The sequence below is a fragment of the Lepidochelys kempii genome, chromosome 26, assembly GCF_965140265.1.
Source record: "Lepidochelys kempii isolate rLepKem1 chromosome 26, rLepKem1.hap2, whole genome shotgun sequence".
Classification (NCBI taxonomy): Eukaryota; Metazoa; Chordata; order Testudines; family Cheloniidae; genus Lepidochelys; species Lepidochelys kempii.
The window spans coordinates 6,240,069-6,256,070 of NC_133281.1; the positions used below are offsets into that span (position 1 = coordinate 6,240,069).

Below are 16,002 nucleotides of genomic sequence, written 5' to 3' on the forward strand. Positions count from 1 at the left end.
AGCCATTAAGTTGGCAAAGTTAATGAAATACAAACACTTAGCACTTACACAGTGCTTTACAATGTCTCTCGCTAAGTGAGGATACAGTGACCAACCCAAGGGGGCCTCGTTCTCAGCTGGGCCCTTTAGGCGCTACCCTAATACAAATAAGAATTATCCCAAATTTTCAAAGGCAGAAACTGAGCCACAGAGAGATGAAGAGACTTGGCCAAGGCCACACAGCAAGCTAGGGTTCAGGAGAATGAGGTTCTATTCTTGGCTCAGACAATGGACTCACAATATGACTCTGGGTAATTAATATTTAGGAGCCCCCAAGAGGACTGTCTTGTAGTTAAGGGACTGAACTGGAACGCAAGCGACCTGGGTTGAGTCTCCAGCTCTGTCACAGGCTTCTTGGGACCCTGAGAAAGTCACTTACTCTTTCAATGCCCTGATTCCCAATCTGTGAACCACATTCTTACATACCCACATCTGCATCTGTGCTCTTCTTCATGTCCTTCTGCAGTTTCTTGGTCTGATCTTCCAGCCTGAAATAGGAAAGAGTAAGACTAACTTCTGAATCTTTAAAAAATAAACAAACATATACATGAGAACTATGCCAACGGGCCAGCTGGTAGTTAAAAGGCAACTGGACACGTTTCTATTATGTATAATGCTGTTTGACCATATAACTAATTTCAAGTGACCTCCCACATCTCCAGATGACCCTTATGTTAACTATAAAAGTAAGAGTAAAAACGTATCAGATATAGGTCCATACAATATAACAGTTACAACAACTACAACATTAGATCTTACAAACTTGGATGGTTTTGGACTCCTTGAAGATATTCTGGAAATTTTATTTTCTGTGCTTTAGAATTGTAATAAAACTGTCAATACCTCATGACCCCACTACGGGTTGCGACCCACTGACTGAGAAACACTGATCTAAACCACCTCGAAATTACAATGCACTAAGCGGGAGAACAACAAGCTGCTAACAGAGCATTAGGCAAGCAACACAAGGAAAGATGGAACGAGACTGAGTTGTGTGAAAAGCAGATCCATGGTCATCTCCAAACTGGTTAACACTTACTGCTGAAGTTTCCCATATTCCCTTTCAAAGTCTTTCTCCACCTGGGGGAACGAGAAAGAGAAACCACGTCAGCTCAAATGCATGAGAGCACAGTTCAAAAAAATCCACCCAACCCCCTGTCCTCCCAACGGAAAGTACGAACTTGATCTGCAAGTATCAACAGATACATGTCAAGCTATTGCTATTTACATAGTGTCAACAGCATGCTAGGCACTTTAGAAAACAAACATGAGGACAACAGGTAACATTTTCAAAAGCACCTAAGCCCCATTTTTAAAAGAGATGTAGGCACTTAGGAGCCCTAAGGCCTAGTCGGTACTTAAAATTTAGATCAACCTAGTTACATCACTCATGGGTGGTAAAAATTCACACCTTTGAGAGCTGTTGTTAAGCAGATCTAGTCCCTGGTGTAGACATGGCTAGGTCAACAGAATTCTGCTGTCAACCCAGCTGCTGCCGCTCGGGAAAGTGGGTTATTTATACACATGGAAAAACCCTTTCCATTGATGTAGGAAGCATCTAAAATACAGTGCTTCAGTAGCACAGCTGCAGTGTGCCACTGTAGTGCCCGTAGCATAGACATGGGCTAAGTCTCACTGGACTTCTAAATCACCTGGATGCTTTTGAAAATTTTACCCAAGGTTCCTGCCCTGCTGATATAACAATCTAAATTCAGAGCTTGTTTAGCTTGTAAACTACATAAGATCCAAATAAGATCTGAGGCCTAAAACCTTCAAAGTATTTGGAGTATTAAACAACAAAACAAAACTTTTGACTTTCGGTGGTTCCTCCTAATTTAGTTGCAAACCGATCACTGGGATTTCAGATCAGGAAACATCATGAGTCTTCCTACACCAGCAACATTCTCAAGTTCTGAGTTTCATTCTAAGGCACCCGGGGAACTGTCGAAAGGTGGTGATATGAGTGTAGTGTATTTTGTGTAGTGAAATTTGTCTTCAAGAAATACCCAATGGACCCAAGTAAGTGGGTGCTTTAGCTTCTCCCAAAAGTAGAAGCAACACCAGGGGTTTCTGTTACTAGACAGACCACACCATTTTAGAGCATTGCCACCCGCTATGTCAGTTCATTCTGAGGACATGCTATGGCACATGAACTGGAAACTGACAAAATAAATGGAGCCGTTCCAAAAGCACACAAAGGTGGCAGCTGAGCAGGTATAAAGACACATGAACACACATGCATCCGCTTTACACAGCCCTGCTCAGTGTTTCAGAAGAGGAGCATGTCATGTGAGAAATGTTTCTGCTCGGGGGTCCAGAAACACTGTGTGCACACGTTCACCCATGGTAATGGAGAATGAGATTGGGGGCATGCCTCTCTCTCTTCCGACATCAAATTTAAAGCACTCCACACTCCCCTTTGCAAATTATTAAGTATCTATCTTCTCTGCATGCAACTGTTTTGGATTTCTAGGTCACTAATATTGGTTCTTCAGGCTTCAGTAACAGGTATTCTGGGCTTCCTCCTCCTTTCCCCTTCTGATTTGCCTCTGTGATGTGCCCCAGCACTCCTCCCAACTCCCATTCTAATCCATAGGTTCTAATCCACCACAGAATCCGGACTGCTCCAAGCCTTAGACCTGAAACTGGCTTTGAAGCAGTTCAAGCTCCACAAGAGACTGCACAACTGAAGGGGCAGCAGTGGCTACTGGCTGCTACAGCTGAGTTCTTAGATTAACTACTGTGGTTGTCCCAAAGGACTGGAAATTTTGTATTTTAGCACTTCTTTTCTGATCACTTCCTATGAAACTATATGTTCTCTGCACCATACCCTCTGTCTCCATCAGCTCAGGTAACCAAAGGCCCCTTTCTAAACCTCAAGATATCACTGGGTCTCCATGCCCCCGCCAGATTCTAATACATGACCCTATTACACAGAAATCCACCAAATCATGGGGTGACGAGAAAACAATTTTATTATTTTAATTACAGTAATATTCTCAGTGTGCTGGGCACTTTCCAAAGAGATGAAGACAGAGTAACTGCCCCAAAGAGTATACAAGTAAAAAAAAAAAAAAAAATCACCCAAGCAGAGACGTATTCTCCGAATATGACATCAATTACTTCCTATTCCAACCTGCTGCCTGACAGAAAACCTCTGATGAGATACGATACTCCACGGTGCTCTCATTCCAGGTGGACTGTTTTAACACATACTTTCCACATTCGTTCCACATCTTATCAACCAAATAAAGCACATGGATTTCAACTGACCAGCCAAGAGTAAACATGTACTTTTGTTGTCATGGGATCAAAACTGGGTTCTTTTTTGTGGTTAAGCTGCCACGCTATTAAACAAGCAGTGAAGTGTTGCGCTCAGCCAAGACTAGAATGAACCAGAGTATTTTTTTTTAAAATGCACTCCATGCTGCTCCAGGCATTCGAGACTGAGACTCACAGCAGCAAAATATAGCTAAAGAAACAACAACATTTAATAAAATTCCCCCTTGGTTTTCAATTCCAATTGCTCTAAGGCCAACGTTTTAAAGTGGAGACCTACAGGTGTAAATGTCACCCTCAGTTTTTGCAATCCCTCTTTCTTAAATATCTTCTTAGTTTGCAGGTTCAAATCCACCCAAAGTCAGTAGTGACAGACTCACTGCAATCTGATGGCTGTTTGGTGGATAGCGAGTTTGGTGAGCTTCAGTCAAATTCCAAGGGGACACGTGTCCAGACCAACAGAGACCACTACTGCCGGCACCCACGCTGGCTGTCTCTGTAGACCGAAAAGCTCCACAGAGACTGATCTCCCTTTCTCACTGCTAAAATTGGTCCCTCCAGGACAGGGTGGATCAATGAGGGGGCAGCTTGCATAGCCAATGCCTGGTTCACAGCTCTGCAAAAATCCACGACAGCTGGTGGCTTCAGGTCAGGTAACCAGCACATAGTAAAATCACCCTATGTTTCTATGGTTGTTCCGGCTGTAAAAATAACCCCAGACTATTGCATTCTATTTATATGTTTATGTGAACTGTCCTGGTTGCAAACCAAAGGGGGCCGGCATGACTCAGGCTTGAATCCTTTGACGGCTGATGGTATTATTCCCCCTGTTCTCAGCATGAAGCTCCATCCCATTGCGGATATACTATTCAGAAGAATTTCCCTTTCATTTGGTCAGCGATCAGTTCTTCCTAGGCTTAGTTGCAAGGGGTGGGGTGGCTCGGGATGAAATGGAATGTAAAGATGCAGAGCAGTTCCTGACATTTGCTGATTTACCCCTTCAATTCTCCCCTCTACCTGCAGTGCCTCGGGGTGAAACAAAGGTATCTCGCAGTCTATTTGATATGAGGGAGGCCAATGCATCTGAAGAAGTGAGCTGTAGCTCACGAAAGCTTATGCTCTAATAAATTGGTTAGTCTCTAAGGTGCCACAAGTCCTCCTTTTCTTTTTTCTATGTGGAGTACACGTGTCCCTCAAACTCTCATCCTGTCCTATCTTTCTTGGGTTCCCTGCCTAGTCGTCTTGTGTGCGCTCTGCATATCAGGGACTGAATCCTCTTCTTCACAAGGCAGCACATCAAACACCCCTCCCTACTCACATCCCCAGTGACATTTATAGAGACAGCTGCCCAAGCCTTATTCTTGCTTCACCCCCACAGTAACAGTTGGCTACCAGTCACTGCATTCTGCACACCCATGTGCCTCTGCTAGCTACTATTAATTATTATTTCTATTACAGTAGCACCCAGAGACTCCAATCGAGGCTCATGGACCATCATGCGACACAAATAAGTCCCCTGCCCCAGAATGCTCACAATCCGGGGTTATGTAAAGATACAACAGGTGGCTGAAAGAGACAAATGCAGTGGGCTGCAAGGGAACGGAACACCAAGCACGTTATGCATAGAACCCAGCAGTTTTGGCTCGGGTGACCAAATGTCCCGATTGTATAGGAACAGTCCCAATATTCGGGGCTTTTTCTTATATAGGGACCTATTACCCCCCCACCCCGGGTCCTGATTTTTCACACTTGGTATCTGGTCACCCTCGTTTCAGCTCTCACTTAGATTTCACCAGCCTGGAAACTTAGTGGCCATAGGCATCTGACATGTAAAGCAAAAAGCTACTCATAGAGTTAACAAATTAAAAATAACAAGTACTAGAGGTACTCTGAAGAAATGAAACCAGCTAGGTAAGTTTCCACAGTCAAATAATTCCTCCCTCCAATCCACCTCACTCACTTCTGGAAACCAAAAGCTTGAAACCAAAATCTGTTTTCCTTAATGAAATGCTTTTTGCTCCATGAACATTGGTTAGTTATTGTAAGATTGCTCCCGAGTGCAGACCTAGGACTTTTAACTGAAGTGCTCTTTAAAACTCCCCAGTGAATTACATTGAGTTTGTAACAGATCCAAGAAGGGGTCAAACTTTGGGCTTTCCAGCCACGATAGAATCTTTGTAACTCAAAGGGGGGGTCGTAATCAGCAATGTGGTAGAGAGGAAATGATGCAAGACCGATGAGCGCCACAAGAGGATGGGAAGGCAGTACTGTGTAGAGCCTTCTTACTCTCTTGGAGGAAGGGTGCTATTTGATTTCCACATGGCGTCATTCCATTGGACTCAGACTCCCTTAATGGGATTTGGCAACAAGAGGGAAGAGAAAAACCTGTGTAGTTAAGCCAAAAATGTTATTATAACCACAAACTTCTGCTGGGTATGTGCCATCCCATCAAATACAACAAAGATCCCACCTAGACAATGCAAGTTGTGTGCATAAATTGGGTGCAGCAGAACAATTAGCACAAGACACAATAACCCCTTTGTGTCTGACAGTCGAGTACCTTGAGCCAAAATAATCCTGAAATGAAGTGAAGCCGGAATACGAGCCTGTACACCCATGACTAGGATTCTGTGGACTTCGCAAACCAGCAAGCCATACCTACCCATCTTCTAAGTAAGGCTATGGGTGGATAAGCAGTGCACAAAATCAATGCTGCTCATATGCCATTCCCCAAAGAGCATCACATGCAGCTTCAGAATAGAGGGAGGGGATTCACCCCACCGCAGCTTTAATGAGAGGGGGTGGAAGGGAGAGTGTAATAGACGCAGTCACCTAATTCACCAGGCCCATTAATTTCATCCCACCAATGCTGTTACTCCCGTATTAGAGATTTAAAAGGTTAGTCGTGCACAGTGGAAACTAAATATGGCAAACTTGCTGTGATGGAATTCTTGTTATAATGAAGCTCAGTTATCCCAAAGGTCTCAGGGGACACCAAAATCTTTGGCTAAACAAGGGAGCAGGGTCGAACAGACTCCGAAGTCTGCAACCCAGGTTTGTGAGCTCTGGAACACACACACTCAATCCTGCCCAGCCAACTCCCTTAAGGTCAACCAGCACCGCAGTGGGGGAAGGATACACCCCAAAACTGAGCAGACTGAGGGCGGGGGAACCCCTGACCAACTCACCCAAGGTTACTGGGGGAGGCTATGCTCTGGATCCCCCTCTTCCAAGAGAGAAAATGAGCTGACTGGCTTCCCTTGCTTTGCCTGGCAGTGATGGGAGGCTGTGCTCACTGTGGAGAGGCACAAGCAGCCATTCTTTTCAGCCACCTTCCAACTCAGATGACCCAGTCCCCACTGAAGAGTCTGGTACAACCCCAGGGTGACACAGACGAACTTCCGTTAGCTGGGGCCGCACTGCAGCTTGAACAGTGTAACCTTGTGCTTAGAGTGAAGTTGTCCTGGGGGTGGAGGGGACTGTCTCCACAATAAGAGGCTTCCACTGCGTAGTGGATTTAAACAATAAACATTCTGCACACAGATATAATTCTAACAGGTTTAAGTCCTATCGCTGGGCATTAGTTTAATTGGGCTGCGTTATTATGTCCTCTATCGTTCCCCTGACAGCAGGTCCTCTCTGTATATTAGATCCTCCCACCCAATCTCCTCGCCTCTGTACGAGCTCAGTGCCAGATGCTCTTTTCAGGGGAAGGGGGCGGGGGGGGGGGAGATTATTCCGTCTGGAATTGGATTTGCCCAGGTTTAGGTGGAAACAAAGTAGTGCCATGCCTGAGGGGGCAGGAGATCACTTCAGTTCACCAGCTGGTATTTCCTACAGGGGTTTCCTTCTACCTGAAGAGCTAAACTGTGGCTGACACTTTGCCCTTCTTCAAAGGATCAACAGCGAGTGGGCACAAGGAGTCGTGACTAATTCCTACTGCAGCCCAGTTTCCAGTGCTTCTGCTCGTACTAGAGCCTTGTAATCACAAAAGCTTTGGTGAGCGAAGCCTGCCATGTCAGAATGACTCTGTCTCTCTCCCCATGTTGCAACTAGCATGCTCTGGTGGGAGCCAACTGCTAAATTCTGACAACTGACTTTCTTTCTTTTTTTTTTTTTTTTGTGGTACAATCTTGTGAGTGGGAGAGCCTCTCCATAACCGCTTCCCTTCTGATGAGCTCTGGATGGAGCCCTGGAGATGCCACACCTTCCCACTTCCTGCAGCAGCCTCCAGAGGCCAACATCTGGAATAAAATGGAGAGCTAAAGCAGATTGTACTGCTGTTCACAAAAGCCCGCACAGATGGAATGTCTCAGCCTGCAAGGGGGAGGTAAACTCGGAGGTCTAAGCTAACTAGATGAGCTACAAAGCATCACTTCCATACCCTGAAACTAAGAGGAGTATAAATCTGAAGGTCAGGTTCTCAAGGGAGATTGGTAGTTTCCTGTCGTTTGTTCTAAGGACTTGTTCTTTGAAGGACTGTACTCTACACTTACCCTGTGCAGTTACATTGCTCCATGCTTCCTGTTTGGCACACATCTGTCCCAAGAGTATTGTTACAATTAACAAGATGGCATAGTGGAGGCCAGGTAAAAATTTCCAACTCTCTCCAGGTTACCATGTCATCAACATTTAAACTCTCAGCACTTCTGCTGAATTTGGGAAGCGGAGGGACAGATGAAGAGCAGGGGGAAGGGGAAAAGGCTTGGAACCAGTAACAGTCCTGGATGAAACTTTGCCCCTTGGACACGCTGAACTTGACAAAAGGTTTTTATTTCAGAAATTACAGCCCATAACTGCCAGTTTATCTCTATTTGTGGATGTGCTGGAGAAATCCCTGTAACTGGATAGGCAAGAGGAAAATGGCTACAAAAGCTCAGGAAGGAACTGGAGAGTGATCTCTTGTATTTGCCTATGATATACTGTATCTCCACATTGAAAGACAAGACCCAGGGAGCTAACAGACATCCCCATACTGCCACCATCCAAAATGCCAGGCACAAGGCATACCAGGAGGGAAGAGTGTTAGGGCAGAATCCACTGCAAACTGAGAGCAGAGAGAGATCTGGAAGGTTCAAATATTAACTCTCATTCAATCCGAGCTCCTGCTCTACCATTAGGAGGGCTAGCTTCAGAGGTGACGGTGGAGACCTTGGTGTGTGGCACTATGGGCAGTGATACAGGTTTATGTCGTATAAGGACTTTCAGGCAAACTGCATCCTGAAACACTTTACATAGTTAAACAATACGTTATGGCACAGGGAAAGGGAAATTAACAGGTGCAGACAAAGAAAATATGTACTCATATGAGACACAAAAATCAGATGGGGAGGAAATGTCCAAAAACACTGTTCAAGCCATTAGGAGACGCAGAGAAGAAGGCCCTTGCGCCAGCAGAGAAGAAACCAGTGCTAGATAGGTGGATGGAGCAAGTAAGGAAGTGAGGGAGTCAGCATCTCTGCGATCCGATAGAGAAAGTCAACGAGGGATTTACAAACCAAAAAAAGGGTAATTTTGAACTGGATCTTGAAATAAACAGGGATCCAGTGGATTTGCCTGAGGCTGGGGGTTGTATTTCTTTGCAGAGAGCAGCATTCAACACATGATGTCTGGATCACTAGAACTTGGGAAGACCACAGAAGAGTGAAAAGGAGTCAAAAGCCCTGATTAGGGTTTCAACATTGCCGTTCTTTAAGAAGGTCCCTTGCTTAAATTTTGCACTGCCAGTTTGAAGCAGAAAGCTGCCGTTCTGCAGCACCACAGAACGACACCATCCTTTAAATAAAAGATTACAGTTCATCAATATTGGGAAGTGGCAGAGTAAACCCTCCGTCTCAAGGGGAAACTTCATGCCACAAAAAGTATCTTTGGCACCTTAATACAAGTAACCCACGCAACCGAAGGAATTAGCAGTGGTGGGTGTCCCACAGAGGAAGGATCAGGAATGTTAGTCTGTACAGGGGATTAGTTCACCAATGCAGTTATAATTATAAAGCCAATGTCTCTGTCACACTAGCGATCAGGACGCTTCTTTTAAAGCAGGTACGCAGGTTAATTCAGGGATTGCTACTGTGAGCACTACAGCTTTCACAGGACAAGGACCATCTGCTTAGGCAGGGAAAATACCACAGCCAGCTGCAAGAAACAGCACTTGGGAAAGGACTTTCAAATTCATCAGAATACAAAATGCTTTTTAAATTTTCTTTTAAAGCAAATGCTGTGCAGTACAAATTAATTCATGCCTGAGTACTAAGCATCTCAGCCTCCTCTGATAAGCTTTCCTTTGGAAACAGTTATATTCAGCGATCTGAACCACTCCCCCTCCTCCATCTGCTCAGAAAGGATGAACAAACAAGCCATTGCTGAAAGAAGGAAGGAAGGAAGCATGTTCAGTCATCTCCTAGGAAAACCGTGCCAGAACGAAAGAGCCCCCTCCCTTAACAAACAGATCCTGAGACCAAAATACTGCATGTAGCTGGGACTCCCCCTCACCCACAGCACAAGGATGTGATGGTCAAACACAGCAACAGGTTCTGCTCACTCACATTCCCCTCGCACATACACACACAAAAATGGGACGAGTCAAAGTGCTGGCTTGACTCATCAGCCACATGATCACAGACTGGATCTAAAAAGGGGGAATTGGTTTACTCACTGTCTTGGGTACAATCTGTTTCTTGGGCTGCCCAATCTTGAACGGAATCCTGGAAAAGGAAGGAGGGAGAGATAAGGAATATGTAAGCGAACAAGAATAGCTGGCCTCACATGCGACAATGTCAAAAAACATGTTCCCCAAGCTCTTTCGTAGAGAAGGATTTTTGGATGCAAGCTTCAGTGGAATAACATCCCAGATCCTGGTACAACATTCAAGATAAAGTATATCTCCCTTTGGAGTCGGCTTCAGCTCCGGCATCTGTGATCTTCCCAAACAGCAGTGCCAGCTGGGTCTCCAGCAGCGAAATCCCCCTTTTTCCTCCAGTGTCCTATTAATACAACTAAGGGCTCTAGATGTCCAAGGCACTCCTTGGCAGAACAAGGGTCTGAAGGTTGTGCAAAATTTCAAAAAAAATCTGAAAGGGGAGGTGGGGGTGGGAAGGAAGGAATCAAACACTACAAATATTTACAAAGAGAACCTTAAATGGGGCAGGGGGAGAACGACCCTCAAAAACCACCACCCAAGAGTCTGGAGTTTTGACCTGCTTCAAAGGATTTTTCTTACCACAGCTGCAGGGATGGCTCACCTGCCAGCTGAACAGCCTTCATTCGTAAAAACCTTAATATGGTTGTGAGTACAAGCTGGATGAGCTATTCCCCCCCGCCCCCCTCACATAAGCTAGTTGGAAGGTGAGAGTGCTCACTACGTATCCATTTTTGGCTTGGTCAGATTGTTGTAGTCATAATCATAAAGCAATGAAAATAATTAAGTTTCTTTCCCCCCTTGATAACCAAAGTAATAAAAACACAATAATTCAGCCATTGCTTTCAATGTATTAGACTAATTTATGTTGTCTGGTTAAAATTCATGGTCCATAACGCTCCCAGTTTATACTAAACCCAGTTTACAGCATATTCTGCTGATGTAGCTAAGGGGAAAATTCCGTTATGTCTTTTAAAAATAGGAATAGCCTTATCCAGGAATTTCCAAACTAGAACAGACCAATGGTTCATCTAGTATGGTATCTTGTCTCAAACAATGTTCTGTACCAGATGCAAAACAGAAGGTGCAGAAGTCCCCTAATGGTCCTGTGCAAATAGCAGCACATTTCTCACATTTTTTACTAAAATTGATTTTAAAAATCTAATTTAGTTTATATTATTGAGTCTCTTAACCGGTTCATTTTTGTCAGTATTGCAGAGTGAAAATGGTTAGTCAGTTTCACTACGGTGTCTAATCAGTTTCACTTACAGGTTCCCATGCAGGGTTGCAAAGGTTGTTGAGGAAAGTTTTAATTCAAACAACTACATTGATTTCCAGTGATTATTTTTAACCCTGAAAACATTTTTATTATCCTATCGGTTTTGTAAAATCTCTTATATACAACAACTAACTTTTAAGATTAAACTACCAGTTAGAGACTTCTCTCTGCAGGCACCACTCCACAAACACCATACCATATGAGACAACACTTAATATGGGAATGACAGCAAAAACAAGATCATCCAATGACCCAATTCCCCCTTTGCTTCATTTCGGCCAACCATAGTCAAACCAATGGTATAATTAGTAACCAGTAATAACCTAGACTGCAATCCATACCTCCTGAACTGACCAAGGAGTAAAAGTCAACATTAGTCACAAATGTTTAAATTTAATTTCTGGAGTACTTCCTGTTTATTGTTCTCCAGCATGGCTGATGTAATTTTAGGCTATTAACCCCTTCCAGTTCCACTGGCAGTCACAGCAACCATGAATCACACTTCTTCTATAAACAAACAATTGTCTAGCATATAATTAAACTGTCAATAACTACTTGTGGTGCCTTACAGGAAGGAATAGGAAATTAAAGATTTTTCTTTTTTCGACACGGGTAAAAAGTCAATAAAAATGGGGCAACTCCCTTATTACCCTCTGGGCACTGGTCATACTATTGGAGTCAGTATAACCAGGTGCTATCTTTCATTAGAGCTAGTCATCTGTGAATCTGTGACAGTGTAAAAGGTATTCTGATGGGATCATTAGAAATCTGCATCAGTAACTGCCCTCAGGTAGAGGCCAGGAACAAAACTGGAGAACTGAGGGGGAGCAGTGGCATGGAGAAGAGGAAAACTAGGACCAAATACAGCTTCTGGTGTAAACAGATGCAGCACCGTGGCTGAATTTGGACCTGCTGTGCCCAGCCTGAGACTGGCTGATAATATCTTGCAGCAGGCACTGCTGGGAGTTCCTATAGAAACGTAACACTGGAAGATGGAGATTGCTGGCAGTAAGTGAAAGAAGCATGTATAAGTAAAAAAGCGTAATCATTTGATCTCCTGTGAAATATACAACATGCAGCTACTAGAGTGGCACCCTGAGGTCCCATGCATCACTGACACTATGCTGAAGTAATCAGCTAGCAAACATGCACCTTTAAAGACTTTGCCCTTCTACATGACGTTATAACAGAGAATCTCTGAGTGCTTACAAGCTGAATCTTTATCTCTGTTTTACAGATGGAGGACACTGATGCACAGAGAAATGAAGTGATTTACCAAAGGTCACAAAGTGAATCAATGGCAGACAGGAACAGAACTCAGGAATCCTTATTCCCAGTCCCCTGCCCTAAGCACTTAAAGGCCATGAGTAGAGATGTGGCATTTAAATAGAGATATTATGGTGAGTGGTGTTGTATCGATAAGAGGAGGTGGGGGAAATTCCACCAATGGCACCCCATTTTAATGCATTATTTACTATTCATGTTGCACCATGAATCGCACGGTGCATTACAGAAGAGAGAGAGAGGGACATGGTCCCTGCCCCAGAAACTTTACAGTCCCAGCCAAAGAACAGTTAACACTGTGCACGATTAGGGATAATTGTTTCTATGTTGCTAATGATTAATCTTAGTTAACAAAGAAACAAACACAGAATTTAAATACAGGCCCCTTACAAAGGCTCTGAACCACCACCAGCCAGAGAGGACCATTCAAACAGAGATGCCTCCAGAAAATTAATCTGCAACAGACAGAGTGGCTGGCTGCAAAACGCAAGGAGCATCAGTGAAGATAGCTGGAGTTGTGTGAGTCTCTAAACATTTGGTTGCAGCGGTTTTGGAGCTATGCTGATCCCAGGATACGAGAGAGACAAAGTGGCTTAGGTACAGAGTTGCCAACTTTGGTTGGATGAATTCCTGGAGATTCATCACATGACATTATCTTTAATTAAAGATGAATCTTTAATTCCTGGAGGGCTGGCAACCCTAGTTAGGTAATATCTTTTATTGGACCAACTTCTGGAGGTGGAAGGTACAAGATTTCGAGCTCCTTTCCCCAAAGCTGAAGGAGAGCTCAGCGGAGCTCGAAAGCTTGCACCTTCCACCAACAGAAGTTGGTCCAATAACAGACATTGTCTTGCTTGCCTTGTATTACTAAAACATGACTTTTCACCATTTACTTAATCAGACTTCTTTACCCAATACAGCTTTGCACTCTCATGAAGTATGGGGGCTTCCGAAGAAAAGGCAGCCGCTCTGGAAAATGTGTGGGGCACGGGGACAAACCCAACTGTCAGTCTTCATTAAAGAGCATGACACAACTAAATAAACTCTAGTAAAACAGGGACACTGGAAACTGACCAGATTAAATAACAAGTCATACTAGAAGGCCTGGATCCTAGTGTTCTAAGTCAACCAAGACCAGCAGCTGAGGGTGCAGGCAACTGGTAGTTTATGTAACAACTAATTGCAAGACGGAAGGGGATGGAGGAATCCGGCCTCAGACCAAGGGAGTATTTCAGGTCTTCTACAGCACCTGAGTAGCCTGGTTGAGCTTAAATTGTCTCTCTCCTTCCTCCTACCTTTAACCTGAGCTGACATAGTCTGCTTTAGCACTTGCGTTTCTTCTCGAGCCGAACTAGGATAAAACAAGAAGCTCAGGTCAATTAATGGATAATGGGATCAGCCCATCCTGTTTCAGATGGCTCACTTTTCTTTAAACTACTCATTACATTTATGCAATGAAGGGCAGTGCGGGATGTGAGCTACAAGATATTTCAACTCCATCTCAGTTGGGAAGGAAAAGGTTTTCACATCCAAAAAGTTCGGCGTACAAGGAAGAAACGAAGACTATTTTCTTTCACAGCAAAAGAAAGTCAACAGGATGTTCAACAAAGCTACAAATACACTTTGAAACAGCAAATATCTCTATCAGCACCATGATGCCAGTTGGTAATTATGTCTGTCTCAGTAAAACCTTTTTAAAAAACCCTGTTCATATAACTATTTTTTTTAAAATACTATTTTATATTTTGAGACAATTTTCCTGCTTTAATATGGCTCAGTAAAAAAGCAACACAAGAAAGAAGAACAGAAAGAATAAAGCAATGAAGTAGTAAGACGATCAGAACCACTGATCTTAGCTGAGATTTTAAAATAAATTGACACACCCGCAGCTTTGAAATGCAGTTGCAAGATGCTGCTGGCAGCAGAAAGAGATGTGCTCCAACAATCTGAGCACAAGCCCGAGAACCAATAACTCCTCCCGGGTTCTAATCCCAGTTCGGACATTCTATTGCTGTGATGCCTTGGGCCAATCATTTCACTACTGTGTGTCTCAGTTTTCCCGTCTGTGAAATGGGGATAATATTATTACCTGATACAGGGGGGATGCACAAATTAGCAGCTGTCAGAGTGCGCTGTAAGATGAAGAACTCCAGGTATTATTAGTCCGCCTGGATACCACAGCGATGAGCATATCAGAAATAGATCAGGTTGACATACGGCTCCACATCTTTTACTATGTGTTACAGAGCCTCCTCCTAGTGTGCCAGAGCCGCAAATGCTACCCTGAAAACCTGAGCACGTTTCCACACAGCCTAGAGGAGAAACCTGGTCTTGCGTGTGTTTCGGTTCTATTATTTCTGCTGAGCGAGAGAAAGCTGGGGTTGTGTTTGGGGTGTGAAATCCCTTGAAATCATGTTCATAAACAGTGTGGGCACGCTGAGTCAGTCGGAGCTTTCCCACTCTGAAGAGCTCTCTGGTCAGATACAGCCATTTAACTCAGCAAGCCACAGTAACGGTAATGCCATGAAGATTCCAGGCCTCATTCTCTTGGCTGGCGGGGGACTGCGGCAAAGGCAGCGCACGCAGCCCCCATCGGGACATTGTGAGTCGTTCAGCGGAGCCAATCTGGCTCGTTTGGGAACACCGATTTCAGAAGGGAGGCTCCACCTAGTCTTCCTCAATGGAGGGGAGTGAAGTACTGAAGAGAGGGGCTGGGTGCTTAAAGTAAGAAAAAAGTGTAGGTGGGTGGAGAGAATCCTGAAAGCATCCCATCAGGGAAGTTGAGGAACCCCTGGGAGGGGAAGGTGTGGCTAATTTTCTCTGAAATTTCCCCAGCAATGTAGTATACTTCTCCATGTACAAGCTCAAAGTCACACACCAAAGGGTCTAAGGCTGTGTCTACTCTACAGTCTATGTCGGTAGAACTCACGTTGCTCAGGGATGTGAATAAATCACCCCTCTGAGTGAAAGCTCATGCTCTAATAAATTGGTTAGTCTCTAAGGTGCCACAAGTACTCCTTTTCTTTTTATAAATTACACTGGCATAAGCACCGGTGTGGACAGTGCTATGTCGGCGGGACAGCTTCTCCCACTAACATAGCTTCTGCCACTCGCAGAGGTGGTGTTGTTATGCTGACAGGAGAGCGCTCTCCTGTTGGAATAGAGCGTCTTCACCAGATGTGCACTGACGCAGCTGCGTCACTGCAGCGCTGTACATGTAGACGTGCTCTAATTCTCCTCCGCATGCACGGGAGAGTTGCTGATAAACCCACCAGGCAATGGGGAATACAGCCCAATGAGATTTGCAAGATTTACAGATTTTCTGTAGTCCCCTCTGAAAGTAAGATGCAGAGGGGATCGTCCGACTGGATCAGACCATGTGATTTCTAATCTAGGGCTGCAGTTGTGGTTTTATCTATTCTCCTGTATAATAACGTTCCCCACCCCGCAGCAAAACGCTCAGTTTCCTGACAAATCTTGGACA

At 44.3% G+C, this 16,002-nt stretch overlaps 1 protein-coding gene and 1 long non-coding RNA gene across 3 annotated transcripts in view; one reads left to right on the top strand and one right to left on the bottom strand.

Moving 5' to 3' along the window:
• Positions 1-16,002, bottom strand: part of BIN3 (bridging integrator 3) — a 55,272-nt gene that overhangs the window by 26,301 nt on the left and 12,969 nt on the right. Inside the window, exons 2-4 of one of the 2 annotated variants that reach the window (XM_073325115.1) lie at positions 9,974-10,022; positions 1,079-1,119; positions 466-527 (exon numbers count right to left, since the gene is read on the bottom strand). In XM_073325115.1, coding sequence (XP_073181216.1) covers positions 466-527; positions 1,079-1,119; positions 9,974-10,022 — 152 coding nt within the window. Of the gene's footprint in view, positions 1-465; positions 528-1,078; positions 1,120-9,973; positions 10,023-16,002 lie in introns of those variants that run through there. The other variant, XM_073325117.1, reaches the window with a different exon arrangement.
• LOC140903592 (uncharacterized) lies at positions 7,044-15,803 on the top strand. Its single transcript, XR_012156300.1, has 3 exons — positions 7,044-7,648; positions 12,472-12,634; positions 13,439-15,803. It is a non-coding gene; the product is annotated as an uncharacterized lncRNA (long non-coding RNA).